The sequence below is a fragment of the Oryctolagus cuniculus genome, chromosome 7 (assembly GCF_051225735.1).
Source record: "Oryctolagus cuniculus isolate XC-2025 breed Fujian yellow rabbit chromosome 7, ASM5122573v1, whole genome shotgun sequence".
NCBI classification, from domain to species: Eukaryota; Metazoa; Chordata; class Mammalia; order Lagomorpha; family Leporidae; genus Oryctolagus; species Oryctolagus cuniculus.
This window is the reverse complement of record NC_142873.1, coordinates 6,484,556-6,510,816: the sequence shown is the minus strand read 5'-3', so window position 1 is coordinate 6,510,816 and position 26,261 is coordinate 6,484,556. Positions and strand designations below refer to the sequence as shown.

The 26,261-nt window shown below is 46.9% G+C and overlaps 1 protein-coding gene across 5 annotated transcripts in view; it reads left to right on the top strand.

Moving 5' to 3' along the window:
- Window positions 1-26,261, top strand: part of ASTN1 (astrotactin 1) — a 340,316-nt gene that overhangs the window by 209,854 nt on the left and 104,201 nt on the right. For 3 of the 5 annotated variants that reach the window (XM_070077166.2, XM_051858229.3, XM_089299443.1), the window contains exons 9-11: window positions 14,759-14,833; window positions 23,497-23,634; window positions 24,155-24,305. In XM_070077166.2, coding sequence (XP_069933267.1) covers window positions 14,759-14,833; window positions 23,497-23,634; window positions 24,155-24,305 — 364 coding nt within the window. The remainder of the gene's footprint in view (window positions 1-14,758; window positions 14,834-23,496; window positions 23,635-24,154; window positions 24,306-26,261) is intronic. The other 2 variants (XM_070077167.2, XM_051858230.3) reach the window with 1 other exon arrangement.

The following is a 26,261-nucleotide window of genomic DNA, read 5'->3' as shown; positions in this document are numbered from 1 at the left end:
TGGAACTGGAGATCGTTATGTTAAGTGCAATAAGACAGACACCAAAGAGAATACCACATGCTCTCTCTCATAAGTGGAAGTGAACAAAAGAACTCAGTCCTCACACAGTCATTACTAGAGCCTGGAGGGGAAGTGGGGGGCAGTGGATTATGGGTGTCGAATCCAAGTTAGGTAGAAGGAGTGAGTTCCTGGTGTTACGCAGCAGAGGGGGTGACTATTTCACAGTAGCCTATTGTTTATTTTCTGAACAAACAGAAGAGAGGAGCTCCAAGGTATCCATCATAAAGCAATGACAAACAGGGGGGAATGTCAAGTTCCCTGATTCAATTTATATATTGCCTATGTGTGTGGAAATGTTTCACTGAACTCAATAATTAAGTACTATTATTGTTCATCAAAGCCTTTTTAAATGTTTTTAAAAGTAAATACATGAATACAGCAATACAAAAAGACTAGTTAAAATATTAGCCAAGGGGGGCCAGTTCTGTGCCATAGCAGGTGAAGCTGTCTGGGTAAGAATTGTTGGCAAGGTAGTGACGTGGTACCCCTCGCTCAGGGCTTAACCCCTACCTTCTCAAAGAAGGTCTCCTTGACCATACACTCAGTAGCCACCTTCCCTGCTTCATAGCACTCTCTTCAGCTTGGGCTATGCATTTATTAGACTCCAACAACAGAAGCCACTTACTTTGCCACTGTTCACCTCTGTGCCCCAGAGCACAGAACTTGACCCACACTGGCTACCAAATACATATTTGCTGAGTGAGTGAATGAAAGAAGTGACCTTTCTTTATTTATCTTCTGCATCCATTCATAAATTTGGGCCTTCTGAGCCTGAGTGGGCTTATCTATAAAATGGGTATCAAATGATTGATTGTTGGAATTCTTCAAAGTGCTATGTCTTCTATTTCCATACCCTCTGTTTCCAGTCTCAGTCTCTCTCAGTACACCCCTCTGTTTTGAGTGCCAGTCCTGCTCATCTAGCCACTTGATATACATCTCACCAGATACTTCCAGGTAAAACTGTGTCTTTTCAGTGTTTTTTCTTTTCCTTTTAAATTATCTATTTGTTTATTTGAAAGGCACACACTCACACACAGCTACACAGAGAGAAATCCTATATCCATTGGTTCAGTTCTCAAATGGCCAAAACATCTGGAGTTGGGCCAGGTCTAAGCCAGGAGCCAGAAATTCAATTCAAGTCTCCTGCATGGGTGGCAGGGATCCAACTACTTGAGCCATCACCTGCTGCTCTCTAAGGTGTGCATTAGCAGGGAAGGAGGAGTTGGAAGTGCAGCCAGGACTGAGACTCAGGCAATGTGATATGGGGTGTGGACATGCAAAGGAGTGGCCTAGCTGCTTGCACCAAACACAGGATAGCCGCAACATTTGTTGTCTGCCTAGAGCTGCTCACTCATAACATACAGTCTTTCTCTGGAGCTGCTGCTTTCTATTCAATTCACAGTGGAGTCACTCTTCCTGTCCTGCTAGCTCAATTTTTAAAAGTCTTATTTATTTGAAAGGCAGAGTAACAGGGAGGTGGCAGGGAGAGAGAGAGAGAGGAGAGAGAGAGAGAGAGAGAGAGAGAGAGAGAGAATCTCCATGCCCGGATTTACTTCCCAAATTGCCACAACAGCCAGGGCTGCACCAGGCTGAAGCCAGGAGCCATGAGCTCCATCTTGGTCTCCCACATGGGTGGCAGGGACCCAAGCACTGTGCCATCTTTTTTCTGCCTTCTCAGGTGTCTGAGCAGGAAGCAGGAGCTGCAGCATATTAGCTGGGACTAAAACTGGCACTCCAATTCATGATGCAGTTGTCACAAGTGGCAGCTTAACTCACTGTATTGCAACTCTGGTCTCAGCTCAAAATTTTGAGGCCATCTTAAACTATTCTCTGTTACACAACCACTGCTTAAAAAAGCTATCCAGAGATTCTGCCCAAGGATGTTTCTCTACCAAACATGCATCTATCCACTAAATGCAAGTCCTAATTAGTTTTTCGTCTGATTGCAAAAGCCCACTTTACTCGTCTCTCTACCTTTGGGTTACTTCTTTGTCACTTATCTGGCTTTGCCAGAGGTAAAAATCATAGAAATATCTTGAAATATTGAAAAATCAAGAAATATCTTGTCTCCTCAAAATCCATCAGTGGCTCCCCGTGGAACAAGAGATTATAGATTCACTTCCGAGTACCATCCTGCCATGGCTGTAATTTGCTTTCCCCTCTCTCTGAATTCTGCATTTTGGATGAACTGTACAATGTCCCCCCACACCCACCTACATCCGTCCCTCTGTCCTCATGGCTCCTTCTGCATCTTCCGGTGCCCAATCTCAGCCTGTATTAACTAAGCTCTTCCTGCATGAGTATTTCCCATGACCCTTGACCTGGATGCAGTCTCTTCATCCTCCCCCCACTCCCATTTCACTTGGAGATTCTCCATTCTGCCTCACAATGAGGACAGTTCTCTTCTACTGAATCCTTCCAGCTCAGTGTCTCTTTGTTCTTCTAAGTATCTGGTGATGGGAGCTCCCCCACAGTGTAGCAAGGGCTCTGGCACCTGACAGCATGCGGTTTGAGACCTGGCTCTGCCATGTGTTAGATCTGAGACCTTGGCTAATGTCACTTAAATTTCCTAAACCTCGCTTTCCTCATCTGTTCAATGAGACTAATACACCACTGTGGTGCAGGGTTTTAATGAAAAGTAAGTGAGGGGCTGGCACTGTGGTGTACTGGGTAAAGCTACTTCCTGCAGCACCGGCATCCCACATGGGGCACCAGTTCAAGTCCCCACTGCTCTGCTTTCTATGCAGCTCCTTGTTAATGCACCTGGGAAAGCAGTGGAAGATGGCCCAAGAGCTTGGGCCCCTGCAGCCATGTGGGAGACCTGGATGAAGCTCCTGGTTCATGTCTTCAGCCTGGCCCAGCCCTCAGAAGTGAACCAGCAAATGGAAGATCTCTCTCTCTCTCTCTCTCTCTCTCTCTGTGTCTCTCTCTCTCTCCCTCCCTCCCCATCTCTCTCCCTACCCTCTCTCCTCCTCCCCCCTCTCCCCCCCCTTTCTCTCTGCCTCTGCCTCTCCTTCTCTGTAACTCTTTCAAATAAATAAATAAATCTTTAAAGTATGAGGAGTGAAATAATTGATGTAAACCACTTGCACATCAACTACTAGTAATTTTAAAATAAATAATGGATTTTCCTTGTTCAACAACAGCAACCAATTGGCCAACTAAATGCTATGGTTTGTTTACCTGTCATTGCTACTCCATTTGACCATGATCCAGGACTGGAACGCAGCCTTGTATCTGTGTGTCCTCATACTCTCTACTGGCTCTGGCTCATCAGAGGTACATGATAAATTCTTGGGGAACGAATCAGCACATTAATGAAGTCCTTGATGGCAGAGACTATGTATTAATCATCTCCGTGTCCCCTGACAGTGTTTAGCAAAGTGTTTGTTACATGGAAATTGGTTAATTAATATTTTTCAAGTAAATAAATGAATGAATATGCCGATGAGTGATTGAATTAACAGTGAAACTTGCTAAATATACTGGTGTGCTGAACTAAAACAAATTAGTAGATAGGAAAGGACGTTGGGGAAAGATGAAACTTTTATGTAGTAAGTTCAGTACCTGTTCCCTGTCTGCTTTATGTGTGTGGTCAATTTCGCCCAACACGAAAGGGTGGAAATGTAGGCTGCTGCGTCTTCTACTGCACGCCCTCTGCTCCATACCCTTTGCCCTCCTCTCCTGCCAGTGCCATTCACTCTCCCACCTTCTCACTGGGATGTAGTGTGTGTGTCCGTGGTGGAGCAGGTCCCGGGTCTCCATCGTCCTTGGCACAGGGAGGGAACTTGAACCTGTAAGAAATTCCAGGGGTGAATTTGCGCAGATCCAGTGCCAAGTTCCCATCCTGTTCATTTGTGAGCAGAGATGGGTGTCAGAGCCACACGGCAGGTGTGCCTGTGGGCAGGAGTTAGCTCTCAGGAAGACTGAACTTGAGACCCTGCTTACATTAGCCTGGAACAAAATCGACACGGCCATTAGAGGCGGAATCCTGCGAGCAATGGGGGAGGAGTCTTACCTTCACAAAGTCACAACTGTATTTCAGCCGTTGTCCTGAGACAACATTCGCTCATTCACTTCATCTTCCTTCAGTCCTGCCAGGAGCAGCTACCATCATCCCACTTCCCAGACAGGAAGGGGAGACTCGCAAAGATGACAGATTTTAGCTGCATCAGTTTCACACAGCTAGCAAAGAACTCCAATCCGGTCCCTGACTCCAGAGCCCACCCACAGAAATCCAGGCCACGGCGAGCCTTTTGGGGGAGATTTCAGTGAGTGACCATAGGCCCAGTGTTGGTCTGCAAGGGACCCTACTCTGCGCTCTGTTCTTCATGACTGCATTCAGTGTCTGCTATACCTGTCCGGAGGGTGAGGCTTGGGGAGCGGTCCTAAGTCCCACCAGTCACCTGATCCAGGAAATACTGCAGCTGTACCAATACATGACAGCTTGTGAGTGTGTGTGTGTGCACGTGGCCCACATATGTTTGGGGGACCATTTGTATCTGGGAATATATTCATTAATGTAGAAAAAACTCAATTCTATATAATACCGTTTTAATGAAAATGCTGAGCCACTGAAATCAAAATGACTGACAGTTTCTAAAAACAAATGTATGTATTATGCAATTGCAAAGAGACTTGGGATATTTTATTTCATTAATAAAGGGGACAGGAAAAACTCAACTTTTTCACCTCTCATTATTAGTCAGAAATTTAAAAAATGGATTCCAGTGAATTCTGAGGCTAGATTGCAGTCATATTTTACTAATAACCAAAGATTATCAAGGATTTGAGATTTATTTATACACGCCTTGTTCAACATCGTAAGGTGTGTGTGGACTGTGCTTCACCTCCCAATTCCCATTTTGCATGGGAAGAAATTGAGGTTCTGTGTTATTCTTATTTGCTTGAGATCACAGGAGCAGAAGGGAGTTGAGCTGGTAACTTCTCTCTAGGCTCCATCCTTGCATCTCATTGCCAACAAGATGCCAAAGAGTGCACTGGGACAGCAGCATGCTAGTCACGGACATAAACTGTCCATGCCTAATTACTGGAAGGGGGCCCCACGGAATAGGGTCAGGCCAGGCAGGTGGGTGAACCTGATTCCCTCTATTTTCTCAGCTAGGTAGGAAGTACATCATTAGCTGAGAGTGAGGATGGGAGAGGAGAGGAGACGGGCAAGGAAACGGTGGTTTGATAACCAGGCAGTATGGAGAGCTGATTTGAGGTTAGTGGCCAAGGTTTCAGAAAGAGACTGTTCCATGTGGTTCCAACTGCATTCATTTGTGCAAAAAAATGCAGCCACAGTGTGGTTGTGTTCAACAAGTGTCAGAGTGTTTCAGATGAGTATAATGAAGAGATGGAGGGGCGTGGGCATTGAGGTGCTATGATGGGGAACGATTACAGTAATGGGTGACAGAACTTGATCTGGGTAAAGTAGACAGGGTGTGTGAGGTGGGTGAGGGTCAGGAAGCCCACGGCAGGAGGAACGGGCTTCATGTCCCTGCAGGGTAGAAATTGTTGTGGCATTGAGAGTGAGCTGGGAAGGTGGCAGATGCGGTCAGATGTTGGGGTTCTCAAAAGTGAGATCCAGTGTGGTTTGCAGATGTTGGTAGTCTAGGATATGACCGTGGCAGTGAGAGTGGGAGATACGGACCCAGGGAGGAAGAGTCCAGCAGCTGAGTGGCTTGAGTATTGAAAGGACCATCTTAGTGGCTGGCTACGGAGGTCACCAAAAACTGAGGAGAAGCTTTGGAGGGAACAGTGGTGCAGGCTCTGCTGGGCGGAGGGGAGATGGGGGTAGAATATGATTTTCACAAGCGTGGGTAGTGGGTAGTGGGTAGATGGCCGTGCAGTGATCACTAACCAAGGTCACGGAGTTAATAAATGGTGGAGCCAAGTTTTAAACCTTCTCGGTCTGCCTGAGAAGTTATTTTGCTAGATACTGATGATTGTTATTTCTGTATAAATAATTCTAAAAATATGTTTGCCTATTCATAGACATTAAATAATGAATACAATCATATCAGTGTCTAATTTTTCTTTACATGAGATAGATATGTTAAAAGATAAATGGGCTTGTAAAATATGCCATGATCATAATGATTTATTTTTAAGTGTAATGTTAGAGACACATGACACATTTTCAGTTCACCAAATGGGAATGTTAGTTATAGTGAATAATAGCTAATATCTGTTGGGTTTATACTGTCCACCATATGCTGTGCTAAGTATAGGCATGCTCATTTAACCACCCTGGGTGCTGTTTTATCCTCATGTTATTTTATCCAGCAGAACACTCCCAAGCTGGTTAAACATAATGACCCTGTGGCTGCGTTTCTGTATTTGCACAAACCAATACTGTTGGAGACCACACTGAGTATTCTCATTTTGAATCCCTGACTACCAACCACAAACGGACTCTGAATATATAGCCCAGTGCTATGTAACATGTAACAACTTTAGATATTATTTTACCCCTCTTTCATAGATGGAAATGCTGAGATGGAGAGAATGCAAGTGACTTATCTGAGGTCATGTAGATCATGGCAGCCTCATCCAGGGCTCAGATGCCGTCCAGTCCTCTGCTTCACTGTGACATAGTTGAGCTCTTTATTGAGTCTCTGTTGTGCAATGCTACTACACTAGACCCTGAGAATACAGCCTTCATGGTGATGTTAGGGGATGATACTAACTAAGGGTTTAACATATTAACAATAACACTTTCTATAAAGGGAAGTACATGATGCCATGGGAGAATATAACAAGCGGATGTAACCTCGTCTTGGTACTAGGGAAGGCCTAATTTAGGAGGTAATTTTTAAACATGTTTTTATTTATTGATTTGAGAGGCAGACACACACACAGGTAAGAAAGAGAGAGAGTGGTAGACAGACAGATAGCAAGAGGGTGATGATCTGTTGGCTCACTCTCCAAATACTGTGCTAGCCGATGCTGGACTGAGCTGAATTCAGGAGCATGGAACTCAGTCCAAATCACCAACACGAGTGGCAGGAACCCAGCCACTTTTGCTGTCACCTGCTGCCTCCCGGGGTGTGCACTGGCAGGGAACTGGAATCAGGAGCAGGAGGTGGGAATCAAACCCAGACACTCTAACATGGGATATGGGCAACTTAACTGCTAAGCCAAACAACCACTCCAGAGGTAACCGTCAAATTGGGCTTCAAGGATAGTATAACCTACCCAAGTAAATGGGGAGGGGAAGATTCCAGGTAAAGAAACAGTATTTGCAAAGGCCTCAAAGCCTTCTATCATTCTTTATAAACTCTGGGCACCCTGATTCACTATTACCCTTATTAACTTCTGAGTAAAGCCAGAGGTTTGCCAGGTCATGCTGGGATCGGTCATTCCAGGCACTTATTCTCCCGGAACTGGTATCATTGTGAAGGCAGAGGCCTGCCGTAACCCCCATTCTTATTATTAGGATAAACTGAGGCATGGATAAAATCAGCCGGTTGTGTAGCCAGAAAAAAACCTATTTTTGCCACTTTTCTCCTCACCCCTTCTCATGAATATCTTGCAAATTACCTTTCTCCAGGAGCACTTTTTAAATAAACCGATGTTCTCTTTTTGTTTCACTTCGGCCTTCTTGCAAATGCATTTGGATGGTTAAGGAAAGGCACATTCAAAACCTCTCCCTTTCCTTATGAAGTATTTTTGTTGTTGTTGTTGTTTTGTTTTGTTTTTTGACAGGCAGAGTGGACAGTGAGAGAGAGAGACAGAGAGAAAGGTCTTCCTTTGCCGTTGGTTCACCCTCCAATGGCCGCCACGGCCGGCGCGCTGTGGCCGGCGCACCACGCTGATCTGATGGCAGGAGCCAGGTACTTCTCCTGGTCTCCCATGGGGTGCAGGGCCCAAGCACTTGGGCCATCCTCCACTGCACTCCCTGGCCACAGCAGAGAGCTGGCCTGGAAGAGGGGCAACCGGGACAGAATCTGGTGCCCCGACCGGGACTAGAACCCCGTGTGCTGGCGCCACAAGGAGGAGGATTAGCCTAGTGAGCCGCGGCGCCGGCTCCTTATGAAGTATTATGTCCTACGCTGGGACCCCAAAGTGTTGTGAGTAGCTGGGAAGAAACTTTGAAAGCCAAGCTTCTGTCAGAAACTTAACTAATGTGGGCCAGGAACAGACTTGAAAGCATGTACTTTCATTTAACTATGGGCCAATCATTTCCACTCAGAAAATGCTCCCTTTAGTGTCAGGTAAGAGACCATGTAAGTTCCGAAAAAGCTCCCAGTTTCTTAAAGTTCATAGTGAAATATCTTGTTCCTCGTTGTGACCTGCTGAAACATTCCTTCTACGTTGAACTGTACCACAGAGAATGCACACACTGCACAAAAAAACATGCACACACATGCAAATACACACTTTCTCTCTTTCCATGTTCCCATCTATTTTATATCTATCTATCTATCTATCTATCTATATCTATATCTATATCTCATCTATTGATCTACCAGCCAGTCATCTATGGATCAATCAATCTCAATCATCTATCCATTTACTTCTATTTCCCCTGCTTCCTCCCAGGTGATTAGTCTTCCACAGCCAACATCTTCTGAGCTCTGCTTCCAGGTGCCACCATTAGGTGGGAAGCTGGGACTAGCACTTAATCAAAGAGCATCATGTAATGGACCCTTGTCTAGAGCAGAAGCACTCCCTGTTTACAGGAGATAGCCCCTGTGAGTGGAGCACTGGGCCAGGTTGACAATACGGGGTTTCATTGGCTCAGCTGGGTTTAGGATACGTAGAACAAGAAATCTCCAAGCAGCCAAATGAAGGCCAAGCAGCAAATCAAAGCCATAGTCAGCTTCTGGCCCGGCACATCACCAAGACTAAGGGAAAAATGCCCACGATCTTAGGCCGGTGCCACGGCTCACTAGGCTAATCCTCCTCCTTGCGGCGCCGGAACACCGGGTTCTAGTCCCGGTCGGGGCACCAGATTCTGTCCCAGTTGCCCCTCTTCCAAGCCAGCTCTCTGCTGTGGCCAGGGAGTGCAGTGGAGGATGGCCCAAGTGCTTGGGCCCTGCACCCCATGGGAGACCAGGAAAAGCACCTGGCTCCTGCCTTCGGATCAGCGTGGTGCGCCAGCCGCGGCGGCCATTGGAGGGTGAACCAACAGCAAAGGAAGACCTTTCTCTTTGTCTCTCTCTGTCTCTCTCTCTCACTGTCCACTCTGCCTGTCAAAAAAAAAAAATACCCATGATCTCGGCTGTGTCCTGGGGAAGAGGAGCGTTGTGGAGAGAAGCTGAAAGCTTGGAGATTGCCAGTGCTTAGAGGAGACCCTGAAAGACTGAGAGAAGAAGAGGCAGATGCTGGGTATGGTTCTCAGCACATCCCGTTTGCGTGAGTGCGCTGCTGGCTGCTGTGCTGCCAGGACCGTGGGGCTCTTCAGTGGCAAAGGTTGTGCTCTCTCTTCAGACGGTGGATCCAAGATGTTCCCATGCTGGCCTGCGATGTGCCTGAGTGGGGGCCATCTGGAACTGCCTCCACAGGGGGCCACCATCTTCAAGATCTTGATTTGTCAGAATGAGAATCTTAGCTAACAAAGAAATGGGCTTTGCTCTGGCTTCTGATTCTGCTAATTTTCCTAAATTAATAAGATGTGAGTATGCTGCCCAGTTTAAGAGAGAATGTTGGAGACCAAGTATCCAAGGGTAGGTAAGATATTTAGGGCTCTTTTTGGGGACGCACTTCAACCTCTGGCCCTGTATCTAACCTGGTAGCCTACTGGCCCATCTATTAGGGAAAGGCACTATCTTCTTCTTTTTTTAATTATTTTATTTTATTTATTTGAAAGTCAGAGTTATACAGAGAGAAGGAAAAGCAGAGACAGAGAGATAGACAGGTCTTCCATCTGCTGGTTCACTTCCTAGTTGGCTGCTACAGCCAGAGATGTGCTGATCTGAAGCCAGGAGCCAGGTGCTTCCTCCTGGTCTCCCATGCAGGTGCAGGGCTCAAGCACCTGGGCCATCCTCCACTGCCCTCCTGGGCCACAGCAGAGAGCTGGACTAGAAGAGGAGCAACTGGGACAGAACCCGATGCCCCAACCAGAACTACAACCCAGGGTGCCGGCACCGCAAGGCGGAGGATTAGCCTAGTGAGCTGCAGCGCTGGCCTCTTTCCTCTGTATTCTGAGCCTGTGCAGTTAGGAGCAGGAGCTGTCCAAGGTTGTCTCCCACAGGGGTGTCTTTGATTTCGAGGGAGACCAGTACATAGTGTGAGAAACACAGCAAAGAGTGGCAAGGGACAGTGACAAGGGCCTTTACTCCCTCCTTTCTGGCCTCCCAGGTGTAATTTCTATCTAAGCCCGGGGTGTGACTTAATAATTATCCTCTCTTTGGTGAGGCCAGCTTGGCTTTCTTACTTTGACTTGTACCCAAAGAGCCCTAATTCGGAATCCTTTGCTTTTTCAGTTGGTCTCATGTGGGTCAGCTTCAAAGTGTTTTCAGTGCTTTTAAGTCCAGCTCTGCCTTGCTCTGGCCATGACTTCTGCTGGAAGACCTCCTGTGGCCATGCTACTCATATGAACCAAGCTCCCCTTGATCCCTCCACACACCCAGCCTTCCCTGCACCAAGCTCGGTGATCCACCACCAGCCACTACCCCTTAGCTCCGGTGACTCCATCCCTCTTCCCTCTTAACAGGCTCTTCAGTTTGTCCGGCCTGCATGTTTTCCTTCAAAAAGACTAGATTCCTTTGAAGGCAACAATCTCCTTGTTCTAATTCCTATTGCTCAGTGTCCCAGTCCACACACTGAAGGCCTCCATAAATATTTGCTAAGTAAATCAACTCAATAATTCTCATTTCTCTGCCAGATTATCCCTAACTAAAGGGAAGAAAATAAGTGAATTCGCCCTTATTCCTTTGCTGTGTGATTTGCAGCTCTCTGACTTCCTTTACCGTCTCACAACATGAGTCCCCCTCTGTGTGTGATGTCAATACTGTATATTTAGTTGCCCTGCAGAGTGCTCGCTGTGCTGGGGGAGGCTTCAGTGTCCTAGTCCCCGTCACTCCCTCTCCAGGCCATGCGAATGCTTTTACAATCTGAGGTAATGCCTGGTGCTGGCATTGCATTTATACCTTAGGGCAAGACAGCTCCTCTATAGAAATTTTTGAATCACTCCTTATTATAGGATTTATATTTGATCCAGGAAATTGGTGAATTTAACTTATTGAATAAATGCTTCTATGGCACTTACTAAATGCCAGGCACTGTTCTGAGCCCTGTAATTGTATTAACTAGTTCCTCCTCATAACAACTTTGCAGGGTAGACAGAATTATTACCATCAGCCTCACTTTATAGACAAGGACATGAGGACACAAGTTGATTATGGGACTTGACCAAGGTCAAGCAAGGCGCCTGCTATGCTAGAATTTGAAATAGGCAGGTTTAGCTCAGAATCCATGTCCATTTTCATTTTTTTAAATTTTTTAAATTATTTATTTGACAGAGTTAGACAGTGAGAGAGAGACAGAGAGAAAGGTCTTCCTTCCGTTGGTTCACCCCCAAAATGGCCACTACGGCCAGAGCTACACCAACCTGAAGGCAGGAGCCAGGTGTTTCCTCCTGGTCTCCCATGCGGGTGCAAGGGCCCAAGCACTCCCGGGCCACAGCAGAGAGCTGGACTGGAAGAGGAGCAACCGGGACTAGAACCCGGTGCCCATATGGAATGCAGGCGCCGCAGGCAGAGGATTAACCAAGTGAGCCATGGCGCCGGCCCCCATTTTCATTTTTTAAGATTTATTTATGTATTAAAAAGGCAGAGATAGAGAGAGAGGGAGAGAATTATCATCCACCAGTTTACTCCCCAAATAGCCGCAAAAACTGGGGCTGGGTCACACCATAGCCAGGAGCCTAGCACTCCATCTGTGTCTCCCACATGGGTGATACAGACCCAGGCACTTGAGCCACCTTCTCCTGCTTTCCCAGACATGTTAGCCAGGAGCTGGATCAGAAGTGAGGTGGTCAGGCCTCTAGCTGGTGCCATATTGCAGAGAGCAGTTTAACCGGCTGCAGCACAATGGTGGCCCCCATCCATGGCCTAATCAGTGTGCCCTGCAGCCTCAACTGAGACCAGGGCAAGATTTATGCTGTACATCTGTGGCCTTCAAATCTATGTGGACTTAATAACTTCCAGGCCCTTCAAGAGCAGGTCACTGCTGTGACCTAACTTACCCGGAACATGTGGGCATGTGCTTAAAAAATGTTTCCAAGCTCATTGAATAACCATGGCCTGAATACAGGTTTATTTGTGTCATTCTGTGCAGTTAATTGTCCACATTGTAATCCATGCAGTTCTAAGATTTGGCTCGTCAAAATATATTTTCACACAACCTAGGAACCATGCCAAGAATTAACTCTAATTACATATTGTACCAGTTTTCAGTACTAGGGATGACTGGAAGGCAAAATGTGTGTCATTTAAAATTATTAAACTTGCTTGTAAATAAATGTTATTCTGCCCCCTCAAAAAGAGACAAAATTGGGTCTCCTCTTTTAATCGCTCTTTCTAGGTGTCTAGGATCATAGGGAACCTGTTTTCTTGTGATTTTAGATTTTTTTCTTGAATTAATACTTTTTTTAGCAACCCATGAGCCACCACTTACTGTTGAGCAGGAAAGAATTGGATTCAAATGCTGCTCATTGTAGGATTACCTAGAATGAGCACAGCAAATGTGAACAGCCTCTAGGAGGGAACTGTTCATCTGGTGCAAGGATTATTCACAGGACCAGTGTCTGGGGACTTTTTGGAGCCAATTCTTGTTTCCGCAGGGTGGTTCTAAATTGAATCCCATGAATAAAGTGTTTATAAATAGTACACATAAAAAATGAACACATTCATCTCTGTCACTCCCTTCTGTAGTTTCAATGGCCTGCCCTTGCAACTACTAACTTTATTGGGTAGTTACCTGGTTAGCTGGATGGATTAAGTCAGTGATTCTATAATACCTTACATGCTATTTCATAGCAAATATTATTTAACCCCTTTTATTATCTTCAGATGAAATCCATAAATAATAAAATTTATATACACATCTCAACATAAAACTATATTTTAATAGTAATGAAGAAATAATAAAGTGCTTTGTAATGATCAAATAGCTATTTTAATATGCAAATGCTCTATTACAATAAAGGAAGTGATAAGGTTGGCAGACATTTGCACCCAACGTTGATTTAGTATAATGTGATACGTACCATAAGAGGTAACATAAATGTGTGATGTATGACAGAGCATCACGGACTGGGATAGATGTGCCACATTGGTGATTCAGTGCAATTATATAAGGTATAATCTTCCCTCAACTGACGTACTAGCTACTGTGTCTGGAAACCCACCCTGCATTTAAACTGTACAAGCCAGTTAGTGCTCATAGGTTAAGTGAAGTTAGCATCTAGGCTGAATGCGTCTTAAGTAGGTTTTCAACACTCGTGTGAATACCACCGTAATGTTCAGAGCTTGTAAATGTGGGGAAGCTTTTTGTTGTGTAGAACAATTCTGAGCACTGTACCAGTCTAACCACCTAGCTCCACCTTCTCAATGTCGGTGATGCCTACCGATACTGTGTCATTCAAGAGCAACCCCATACACTTCCCAAGGTGTTACCTCCGCATCAACAACCCATGAGCTAACTCTTATTAAAGTTAGCCCCAAGTAATAATTATGATATGTTCTGATGTTTTGTAGTCCTTGAAAGAGAAAGGAATATCTCCAACAAAAGGCTCAGTAATTGAGTTTGATATGAAGCTGTGTCATGAGAAGAAGGGCTAACTACTTCCCGTGGGCACAGTAGCTCAGGACCAGCACAAGACCAGGATTTTGCTAAGTCCTGCCTGAGTGTGTAAATGACTTTGGTCGTGTCCTATATCTGGGCCAGTGAAGAGTTACACACTATAAAAGAATAGCCTTGTTACTTTCTAGAATATGTGACAAAAGCCTAGATGTTCATTAGGAAGACTTGTAATTATGAGTTATTTGAAACACAGTTTCAATGATGTGTATTTGAGTGGCACCATTAAAATATTTGACAACATCCTGGACCTATCAAAGACTCAGAACCCTCAGGGCATTTTGAGACAGAAAGGGAACATGTTGGAGGTCCTGTTTGAGCTGTGTCCCTTGGCCCAAGAGATTTGCTTAGTCTTTATAATTGTCTGTTATTGATTCTTTTGTTACAAATGAGAAAATTTGGCTCCATGAGGCAATAATCCACCCAAAGTTGGACCATTGGTTCAATAGCAGAGCAGGGTTTGAACAGAAATTTCTGGTTGCAAAGGCTTTGCCTTTCTCAAGAAATCATGCTGCCCTTCTTTCTTAAGTGGAACAAAGTCAGCTTACTGTAAATCTGTGTCTCAGGGACCATAAATTAGGGATCTTTGAGGCCCAACTTAATATAATTTTACCCTATATGACCCTTACATGTTATTCTAATCATTGTGTCTATTAAATCCCACTTTTCTAGTGGCTCAGTGGTTTTTATTTTGCTCCTGTTCTTGGTCAGATTCCAAGATTCAAGGTCATGCGTGAGCTCACATTTAGTGAGTTTCTTAAGGACAGGGCCCTGTCCTCTTCATCTTGGGGTCTCTACAGCCTAGCATGGTGCCTGGCTCAAAGTAGGTGTTCAGCAAGTGTTTTTTGAGTGGACTTTAACTGAATGATGTTTCTCCTTTTAGGCCTTGGCCTTACACAATATTTCAGCGAGGTTTTGACCTGGTTTTGGGAGAGCAGCCCTCTGATAAAATATTCAGGTAAGTGGTTGTCTAGGGACTTGCTTATGAATGTCTGCAAGGCCAGTGTCCCACTTCCCATGGAGCTTCCCTTCCTAGAGGTGACATGTAAAATGTAAAATGCAATTTTAGCAGTTCCGGCCCCTGGCAGCCAAAGCACTTGCTCCGGAATTCTGCCCGGTAATGGCATGGAAGACCTGGAAGTCAGAAAGGCTCTGTTTGGGTCCTGGTTCCCTTCCTTGCCAGCTCTGTGAACCTCGGCGATTTACAGAAGCTTTGGAGCCTCCAGCTTCCTCAGTTGTTAATCCGGGCTGTTACACACCTGGCTGGGATGTTGTGGGCGACATATGATACAATGCAGCCAAAGTCCCTGGCAAAGAAACTGACATAGAGCAGGCAATGCCAGTTCCTGTGTCTCCATTTTGTATCTAATTTATACCTTCCGCAGAGTCTTGAGTTGTTCAAAATGAATCCTCCCTGTCTCCCTGCTTTTCTAAACTACCTCATTATTATTTTCATAAATATATATATGTCCCGGTTGCCCCTCTTCCAGGCCAGCTCTCTGCTGTGTCCAGGGAGTGCAGTGGAGGATGGCCCAAGTACTTGGGCCCTGCACCCCAAGGGAGACCAGGATGGGTACCTGGCTCCTGCCGTCGGATCAGCGCAGTGCGCCGGCCGCGGCGCGCTGGCCACGGCGGCCATTGGAGGGTGAACCAACGGCAAAAGGAAGACCTTTCTCTCTGTCTCTCTCACTGTCCACTCTGCCTGTCAAAAAAAAAATATATATATATGTATATATGCACACACACATATACAATCCTCCTAATCATATTTAATGCTTCTAGTCCCTCCTAAACTTCTACCTACACACCTGGGAATAGCACATATTAGAAAGTCCCTTAAGCAAAAAAGGAATTGGGGTGCAGTCTTGAATTATTAGATTTTCATAAAGTTTAACTCACACTATATCTCAGTTGGGCCATATGCTTATTTCCAAACTAAGAGCTTATCATCCATTCATTTTGTCAGTGTGCTCCTCACTTAACATCCATTTGACCGGTGCCTAACACGTGCCAGAGGCTGTGCTTGGCCTGGCAGTGTGGACAGATCCTCTGCTGGAGAACGTAGATAGTCCTGCACAGGGGGCTGATGTCAGAGAGTGCATTCCTCCATGCATCCCTTGTTGGGCAAGCGGTGAGCAGCAGGGAGACATGGAAGGCTTGCTTCCTTCCCGCTGTGCCAAGGCTCACACACTACCAGGTTTCCACACCTTTTCCCGGACTTTCCCGGCTAGCCGTTCTTGACTTAGGTGTTAATTTTTGCTCCTGCCCTCTGCTCCTTGAACGCACTCCTCGGCAAGGCTTGTTCTGCTCCTCCTGGTAACTTGGAATGAGCACAGCTCGACTACAGCAGAGTTCTCCTAAGGCGTGCTTCTGGCTGGAGTGCGGGTTTGCAGAGCCGCGTCCTCCGCAGGCCGTCACTGGCCCTTGTCTCTCCCAAGTGTCTCTCCAGAGGCAGGCCGGGTCCCCTTAATGACATTGGCTGCAGGCTGCTTTGGAGAACTGGTGCTAGGTTCCTTGGACTGTGATTTGGGCATTTAAATTTCCCAACAATGATGTATCATTCGACTGACTTTTTTCTCCCTTTTTCCTATTGCTAGTCTTACTAGAGCCTTCAAAAAGGGTGATTTGGGGAACCTGGTAAAGTTTGATTAGCACAGATAAGTTCCCTGTTCCCTGAGAGTCACAAATAAAAAACAAGGATCTTAATGAAATTGCTATGAGGACAGGACTTGCACAAAAACTGTGTTTCTATCCCACACATATCATTTTTTTCAAACTGCCAACTGGATGTGATCTCCAGCATTTACCTGGAGATCCATTGTGTGGTTTGGTTCTTGAGATCAACTATCTCAGGGGCCAATGGGCTAATTAGTAAGTATTTAATTCTTTTGATCCTTAGCTAACAACAACTAGTCTCTCAGATGAAAGCAATAGGTCATAATCTGTATATTTTAGGTACAAGGGACTTCATTAGCAACCAGTCTGGGGTTGAGTAAACCACCTGCCACCTAGTGCCACTATAGCTACGCTGGAAAGTTCCATGACCTGCCATCTATCTTCCAAATTATCTACTGTCAGAAAAACTTGAATATTCCCACTCTGCATATTTGCTTATACCCTTTTCTGTAGCAAGAATGCATGTTGTTCTCCTAATAGAAATACTGCCCATGTTCATGATCAAGACAAAGTCTCATCTAAACCCAACATCTGTTTAACACCAACAGTCTAGGCACTGTTTCAAGTGCTATAGATAGGACCACACAAATATGGTCAAGATAGTCCCTGACTTCAAGAATTTACAGTCTCATACATGAAGTGGTCATCATCCCCAGTCCTCTCTGGGAATCCCCAATGTACGCTTTTCCTTTTTTTTTTTTTTTTTTTTTGGTCTTCCTTTTTGCTGTTGGTTCACCCTCCAATGGACGCCGTGGCCGGTGCACCGAGCTGATCTGAAGCCAGGAGCCAGGTGCTTCTCCTGGTCTCCCATGGGAGACCAAGCACCTGGGCCATCCTCCACTGCACTCCCTGGCCACAGCAGAGAGCTGGCCTGGAAGAGGGGCAACCGGGACAGAATCCAGCGCCCTGACCGGGACTAGAACCTGGTGTGCTGGCACTGCTAGGCGGAGGATTAGCCTATTGAGCCGCGGCGCCGGCCCCAATGTGCTTTTAAAATGACCAGCAATTGTACTCATCAGACACCAACTAATTCAGACATTCAAGGATGCTTGACCAGGTCTTGACGGTTTTTTAAGAAGACAATGTGCATTTAACCTGTAGCTAGGATTGAGAAATGCTTCTTTGACACTTTGCCATCTACTATAACAATTTATGAAGACATCCTCCTTCCAAATTTCTATAACAATGATAGCATCAATTGTCCTTTATTTCATTCTTATTTTTAATTTGCCTACATGCTGCCCTAATGAAATAATTTTCTTTTTTAAAAAGCATTTATTTAGTTTTTTGAAAGGTAGAGTTATAGAGAGGCAAAGACAGAGAGAGAAAGAGACAGAGAGAGAGACAGAGAGAGAGACAGAGAGAGAGAGCTAGCTTCTATCTGCTAGTTCACTCCCCAAATGGCCACAATAGTCAGAGCTGAGCCGATCTGAAGCCAGGAGCCAAGAGCTTCTTCCTGCTCTCCCACGTGGGTGCAGGGACCCAAGGATGTGGACTATCCTCCTCTGCTTTCCCTGGTGCATTAGCAGGGAGCTGGATAGGAACTGGGATAACCAGGACTCAAAATGGAGCCTATATGGGATGCCAGCACTGCAGGCAGTGGCTTTACCCACTATGCCACAGTGCTGGCCCCTGACATAATTTTCTTGAGGGAAGGGGTGGTAGCCTATATAGCAGTACAGATTTAGTATCTAACATATAATTTTAAACATAGTAGCCTCAGGAGACATCTTTAGAAAATCATCTCAGGCTGGTGCCGCAGCTCAATAGGCTAATCCTCCCACTGTGGCACCGGCACCCCGGGTTCTAGTCCCTGTTGGGGCACCAGATTCTGTCCTGGTTGCTCCTCTTCCAGTCCAGCTCTCTGCTGTGGCCCGGGAAGGCAGTGGAGGATGGCCCAAGGGCTTGGGCCCTGTACCTGCATGGGAAACCAGGAGGAAGCACCTGGCTCCTGGCTTCGGATCAGCATGGTGCGCCGGGCCACAGTGGCCATTGGGGGTGAACCAATGGAAAAGGAAGACCTTCCTCTCTTTCACCGTTCACTCTGCCTGTCAAAAGAAAGGAAGGAGGGAAGGAGGGAAGGAGGGAAGGAGGGAAGGAGGGAAGGAGGGAAGGAGGGAAGGAGGGAAGGAGGGAAGGAAGGAAGGAAGGAAGGAAGGAAGGAAGGAGAAGGAAATCATCTCAGGTATTTTCTGAGGACTTCAAGCCAGACTAGGAAAAGAGCTTTGTATTCATCCTTACCTCAGTAACCTGCAATCCCAAGTAGCCCGAGAAGGGCCCAAGCTAGACCCAAAGGCTCACAGACCTCCTGCCTGAATCTTCTCATCAAATACATGCCAGTCTGTGTCTCTTCCCCCTGGGGCTGGGAGAGGATCACTGCATTCCACTAGACTCTGTGGTGACAGGGATTGGTGTAGACCAGGATTCATTGTCAGAGAAATTCCCCCCAAGTGTGCACCTGCATCCCTGGGAACAACACCTCCTCCTGGAACAGCCTGCTCTGGGGAAGAGTGAAGATGCCAGGTCAAGAGCTGTTAACAGTTTTCCACATTTGATTCCATGCCATGCTGTGGCAAGAACACAGGCTTCCTGTGTCCAACACTCTAGGGTGAGTGTTAGCTCCAGTTCAATAGGGCCATGTGGTGTACAGCTGAGCCCTCAGTGGCAGTGGTCACCACCAGCTGTCACAAGAGGAGGCCCAACTTGGAAAGCCTTCCAGAGGCTCACTCAACATCTCTTGGGTGGCTTTCTGAATCATTGCTGCCAAGTCTGCATCAGTTGGGGACAGCCGAGATTTCAGGACACAGCTTTGCTCTGATAGTTTGTTCTATATTTGGCTGTTGGAGTTACTCAGTAGATTTTGCAGATGAAAGAAAATTTTAGAATTTCATAGGCATAAGCCAGCATGGCTGGAAAGCCGCGATTCTCCACCCAGAATCAGACCACCTGATCTTAACCATTTATTTGGGGGTGACCTTGTAGGAGTTGCTAACCTTTTAAAACTATTAATTGATGAATTGGTAATATGAGGCCAAATTACCTACCTCAGTGACCTGTGGCAAGGACAAATGGAGAAAGCTCTGCAGAGTACCTGACCCCTGAGGGCTGTCCGTCAAGGTCACTCTCATCCCACTTTGCTTCCCCTATGGGGTTTCATCTCAAGTATATCAGAGATTGAAGGCAGTTGCATTGTTTTCCTTGTTAACTTCCCATGTAGTGTTTGAGAGGCTGCTGTACCCTACAGAAAGTCCTCCCAGTATCAGACTCAGATCCATCTTGACCATTAAATCCATGCAAACTCTTACCCCGCTTCACACAGGGGATAATCCCCACTACCACCTCAAAGTGTGAACATTGGCATGTTTTCCCCCAGAAGCCTGTGCAAACTAAGGAATCTAAGGAAATCTCCTTCCTGGTCAGTCTATAATTATTTAATGAGTGATCTCTTTGGGTGAGAAACTGTGTTGGGCAGTGGAGAATACAAAGGTGACAACGTACTAACTGCTGCCATCCAAGAGAGTACATTCTCATTGGTAGCTATGAACACAAGTGAAGACAGGTGCAATTCAGTATCGCGGGGACTGTGTGTAAAGTACACAGCGGAGAGCTGCTTGCTCGGCCTGAAGTTTGAGGGTGAAGATTCGAGGTGGTCCTGGAATGATATGTCTTTAAGACTTTAACTGAGTCTTAAAGTGAGTCAAATTCAGAAAAAAAAAAATAGGTCAAAGAAAATTCAGAAAGTAGGAATGTTAGGAGCAAAGGCAGAGGTGGGCACGTCAGGATGACTCAGGAACTACAGCTGGGTGGCACTGTAGGTGTGCAGTGTACAGAGTCAGGGCTGGAGGCATGCAAAGCTGAAGAGGTGTGGGAAGAGACACCTTTGGAGGTTTGAGTCTGGCTACAGAGCATGGGTTCTATTAAAGAGTTTAAGTTTAGAAAAGATGTGGTTTATTTCTTTGTTAGGAGTTAATTGTCTACAGAGGAAAGTTGTGAGATGGATGACCATGGACGTTTGTCTCCCCAAAAGGAAAATCAGTCATGGGAATCGTATTAGAACTGCCAGTTGTTTCCTAATGTCTGTCACATAAGTTATCCACCACAGGTCACCAACTGACTGCTCCGTAGCAGTGCAACAATTCTAATGCAAAAACCAAAGCAGAAAACAAAAACTCATCTCTCTACCCAGTGAGCTGCCCCCTCCCTGTGCCATGCAGACCTGTAGATGTTCTCTCTGACACAATACTCACACACGATATTTGTGGGGTCCTCACCAGAACCTGCCTGTTAAGATGGTGCTAACTCAAGATTGCCTGTGCTGAATACAAGTGACAGCATACAAGCATCTCAGAGGTTGTTTACTTCAACTGATGTGCATTTTTTAAAAAGATTTATTTATTTATTTGAGAGGCAGGATTACAGAGAGAGAGGCAGAGAGGGAGAAAGGTCCTCCATCCACTAGTTTACTCCCCAAATGGCCACAGTGGCCAGAGCTGGGCTGGAGTCAGGAGCTTCTCCCAGGTCTTTCATGGGGGTGCAGGGGCCCAAGGACTTGGGCCATCTTCTACTGCTTTCCCAGGCCATAGTAGAGAGCTGGATCAGAAGTGGAGCAGCCGGGACTTGAACTGGTGCCCATATTGGTTGGGTTGCCTGCACTGCAGGCAGAGGCTTAACCTACCACCCACAGCACCTACTCCTCATGTTCTTTAAGCCCCAGATTCCAGATGCCTTGGAACAATCCCCACGCTGAATCTGATCCCTTAATTTCGCCACATGAATGTGTGTGTGTGTGTGTGTGTGTTAACAGATAGTCAAGCCTTCAATTTTACCAGCTGCAGCGGATTTCTTTTAAAAATTTATTTATTTATTTGAAAGGCAGAGTGACAGAGAGTGAGCGAGAGATAGAGAAAAAAAAAGATCTTCTGGCTGCGGGTTCTCTCCCCAAATGGCCACAGCAGTAAGAGCTGCGCTAGTCCCAAGCTGGGAGCCAGGAATTCCATCCAGGTCTTCCACATGGTGGGAGGGGCCCAAGCACTTTAGCAGGGAGCTATATCAGAAGCAGAGCAGCCAGGACTCAAAATGGTTCTCCAATATGGGATGCTGAGGTTTAACTTACCACGACACAATGCCAGCCCCGACACAGTGGACTTCTTTTGTCCCCAAATAATGATTGTCTTCATGGGTTGCAGGCCCCTCCCTGCACAGACCTTGTCCACCCACCGCCTCATGCCCCTGACGATTTGGATGCCTCCACAGAGCAAGAAGCAACTCTTATTTTTTTTTTAAGATTTATTTATTTATTTGAAAGGCAGAGTTATAGAGAGGCAGAGACAGAGAGTTGAGAGAGAGAGAGAGAGGAAGAGAGAGAGGAAGAGAGAGAGAGAGGCAGAGAGAGAGGTCTTCCATACACTGGTTCACTCCCTAAATGGCCGCAATGGCAGAAGCTGGGCCAATTCAAAACCAAGAGCCAGGAGCTTCTTCCAGGTCTCTCACAAGGGTCCAGGAGCCCAAGAACTTGAGCCATCTGCTGCTGCTTTCCCAGGCCGTAGCAGAGAGCTGGATGAGAAGTGGAGCAGCCGGGACTCGAGTCAGCACCCATATGGGATGCCAGCACTGCTACACCACAGTGCCAGCCCAAGAAGCACCTAATAGTTCAGTGCTGCTTAATGCAGAGATCCGTCCAATGAGCCAGAGAAGGAGTGAACCACGAGGCAGTTGGAGATGGGAAAGAAAGGCTGCAGATCCTGGCATGCCCCCGCTGACCCAGCTGACCGTGCCTCTTCCTTAGGAATGTCCTACAGTTAAGGTGGCACCTGCCTCCTCCTCTTTCAGCCTCTCTCTGCCGGGGCGCACTCTCTCTGTGTCTGTCTGTCTCTGCGTCAGTGTCTGTCTGCCTGTCTGTCTCTCGGTGTGGATGGGAATCCTCTCACTGGGCTGCCGGGTAACTAGGAGCCAGGCCAGGAGCTGACCTGGGGCCAGTATTCTAAAGAAGTCATCAGTGTTTCAGGCAACCCAGGGAGAGAAGAGAGGAGCACACGTGGCAGGGGAGAGAAAAGAGCTCTGAAATGATGCTCTGTGATCCGCGTGCTGATGGAGCCACTGCCAAGTTCACTTAATTGTATGCATCCTTGCATTGTTCCTCCTTCCACATTAGCTTGGGAGGGGACTGCAGACTGCCACATCCCACCCCACACTGGCTTTTATCCCTTGGACTATTTTTGACTCTGAACACAGAGCATTTGAATGCCTTTGAAATGAAATGAATGAATAAATAAACAAATAATGTCTCATGGTTTCCTTAAGCTCTCCCTTGAAATGCTGATTAATTCTTTTATTCCTTTTAGCCCTTGTTATAAGAATAACAATAATAATAATAAAAAACCTCTTCCCTCTATCCCAAGGGTTAGCACTGTCAGCAAAGGGTGTGGGTAGCTGTGCAGAGAATAGATCTGGACCTGTTCCTTTGCTCATCCCTCTTCTCTCCTCTCTGGAGGCTGCTGGCTTCAGTCATGTCTGTTTCCTTCACACAGGAGCAGAAGAGGGGAACTTTCTCCCTTCCCTTTCCTTGTTAGGGCTCCTCCAGGCACAGGGAGAAACCATGGCTACCGCTGTGGGTGTGCAGCCTGCGGGATGGGGACGGTGGGAGGCTGGCATTTCTCCTCAATTAAAATGATTCCAATTATATCTGACTTAAGACAGGGGAAGCCCAGCTTCCAGTCTGAAGAAAGCTGAAACTTGCTTTTTATGACTTGATAAAAGCCACTTTTAATACCTGGTGCGTGGGCGCCACCATCATTGCTGCAGCTGCCTGGCCGTGTGAGCAGGAGCGGGGCTGTCTGCCTCCCTCGGACTCCGTCAAAGCCAATCAGCCTGGAGAGGAGCGGCAGCAGTGGGAGACGCAAGGCAATGGGCCCCCAGCCGTAACCCCCGGTGTTGGTGTCCCCGCAGGTTTACCTACACCCTGGGAGAGGGCATGTGGCTGCCGCTCAGCAAGAGCTTTGTGATTCCTCCAGCTGAACTGGCCATCAACCCCTCCGCGAAGTGTAAGACAGACATGACTGTGATGGAGGACGCCGTGGAGGTCAGGTGAGCCCAGCTTCCGGGGACAGTGGCCAGCGCTGGGCTCGGGAGGCTGAGAGCGGTAGTTCCTGAAGGTTCTAGGTGCCGGGCATGGGCTCATGATAAGCTGAACGGGAGAAGCTGGCAGGCTGCCTTCAAACTCCTCAGACCTGGTGCCAGGATGTTCTCTTCATCTGGGTCAATAATGTGCACTCCAAGGCCTAGTCCCTGGAATAAGACATAAAGTCAGAGTTTGTAAGCACTTCCCACATCCCCTAAGGACTGACAGGCAATAAAATATGAATTTCCTCACTCAAGGTTAGACCTCCCTCTCTGACCAGGTGCTACAGGCCTTGGCTCAGTTCCCAGACGTGAGGATTGCCCATAACTTGTTAGTTCAAGGCTCGCAGTATAGTTGACCTTCTACTTCCAGGAGGGAGAGCGAGGCACGCTCCAGCTGACCCGACATGGGCAAGGGATGCGATGCCACCTGTTGCTCTGCCATCCCCCTGATTTCCTTCCTGCCTCCCGCGGTTTCTCCCCACAGAGAAGAGCTGATGACGTCCTCGTCCTTCGACAGCCTGGAGGTTCTCTTAGATTCCTTCGGGCCGGTGCGTGACTGCAGCAAAGATAACGGGGGCTGCAGTAAGAATTTCCGCTGCATTTCAGATCGGAAGTTGGACTCCACCGGCTGCGTGGTGAGTCTGCCTTGCTGGGCTAGCCGTTCCCATTGGGCGTGATGGAGAGGGAAGGGACACAGGAGAAAGTGCTGTGATCCTCTGCTGTAAGCACCAATTAGTGTCAATTAGGCCTTTTTTCTTGCTAGGGCTGAGGAGTTCATCACCAGCCCGGTAATCAAGAAGTGCTATGGATCACCTATTATGTGTACTATAGCTCACCAAGGGAAGTTTCATGAATCATATAGTATAAATATCTTTCCAGTTTTGCAAGATGATTAGTGAGGACGCTTTAAGAGCAAATTAATTCTTAGTACTATGAAACGTAATAGGAAGTTTTGGGAGAAACCCATCTAAATCTATGGTAAGGAGAGCAGTAAGCTATTCCCAGAACAGCAGAGAAAAATCTAAGTAGAATTGTGTCCCCTTTGAGACCACAGCAATGATCCTGCTTCTTTAAAGGTGGGTTTCTATTTTAATGTTGGCTCTACGGACTTTGGTTGCTTTTACCCTGCATAGTGCTATTAACTAGTGAGACTATTTGGGGCGGTATGGACAAGGCATGAAGATGGAATGGATGTGAAGATTGCAAGGAACCACCAGGTAATGGAGGTAATGGAGGTAGGGGCTGAGGGAGCCATCAGATGCTGGATACTTTCTGTTGGTCATCTCCATGCCCCTCCACACTGCAGCCAACTCTAGATCTCCAAGAGGAGAGGCAGTGGGACAGAGAAGGCAGTCAGGCAAACCATGCTAAGTGAGGAAGTAGAACGCCATCCCTTGAGACCCATAGCTGTGCAGCACTGGGGCACAGATCCAGGGACTTCCAGCTGTGTGGAGGTTATGGTGACCACCTTACTTCCCACTTTGACATCTGGGGCTCTGTGAGGGAACCCAGAGTAAGGGCAAGCTGCCTGGGTGCTGAGCTGATGGCATTGTTCACCCTCCCCCTGGCCCCAGATCTGCTCTGCTCTTCTGTCCGGGGAGCTGTTCACCATCAAAAATGGATTTGCACCTGGGGTCCTGTGTGGAATTCTCCCAGCCCTAAGGGCTCTGCAGACTTTGAGCAGTTAGCCTACAGTTGACAAGAGTCTGATTTGTCTGAAAAGGGAGAGAAAATGAAGATAAGAGTAGAGAAAGGGAGAAAGCTGAGGGGGCAGATAGAAGGAGAACTGGCAGATGCATCATAAGGAGGGGAGAGAAGAACTGAGGGGATTATCAGAAAAATCCTCTTGAAGTCAGTCTTCCAAAGACCACCATGAGCTAAGTTGGTGTCCCACGGTCTTCCTCCCTTTGCCTGATCCACTCTCACACTGGTCTTAAGCAATGAGCTCCTCTACTGGGTCCCTCAGGAGTGGCAAGCTGAGATTTTAATTTATTTATTTTGTAAACTATTCAGCCTGCATGTCTTCATCTAGGCTTCAGCCTTTCATTCCTCATTACTCTCTGGGGTCATTCGAACACTGAAACGCTCACTGTGTGTGCACATGCATGCACGTCCCTCCTGACCCTCTTATGAGTTAAGCATGAACACGCATTCACACGCATGCACAGGATAGCTAGCCCATCTCTTGTTCCCCTCTCTGCCCTCTCCTGAGCCCCTCAGGGTCTGACACCACCATTTGGTGATCCTAGCCCCTCTAGCCTGGCATCTAGCTGGTACTTCAAGCACTGTGATCTGTGAGACAGAACCAGCAGGAATAGTTCCAATGAATATGCATTTGCAATAAGGCTGCTGCCTTTTAGAATTGGAGCCACTGCTGAAAGTCACCCAATTATACCAGTATTTGCTATTAGCATAATGCTTTGAAGTCCATGGTCCACGTGACTCCTGGAGGAAGAAGGGGGCAGGCTGATTGGCAGGCACATTGAATTGGCTATTTTTCATTGGCTAGGAAGCGTATGATCCCTGGGGCAGGAGGACTGATGGGTTGACAGCTGGTGCATCACATCATGAGCCTTGTGACTCTACGGAGA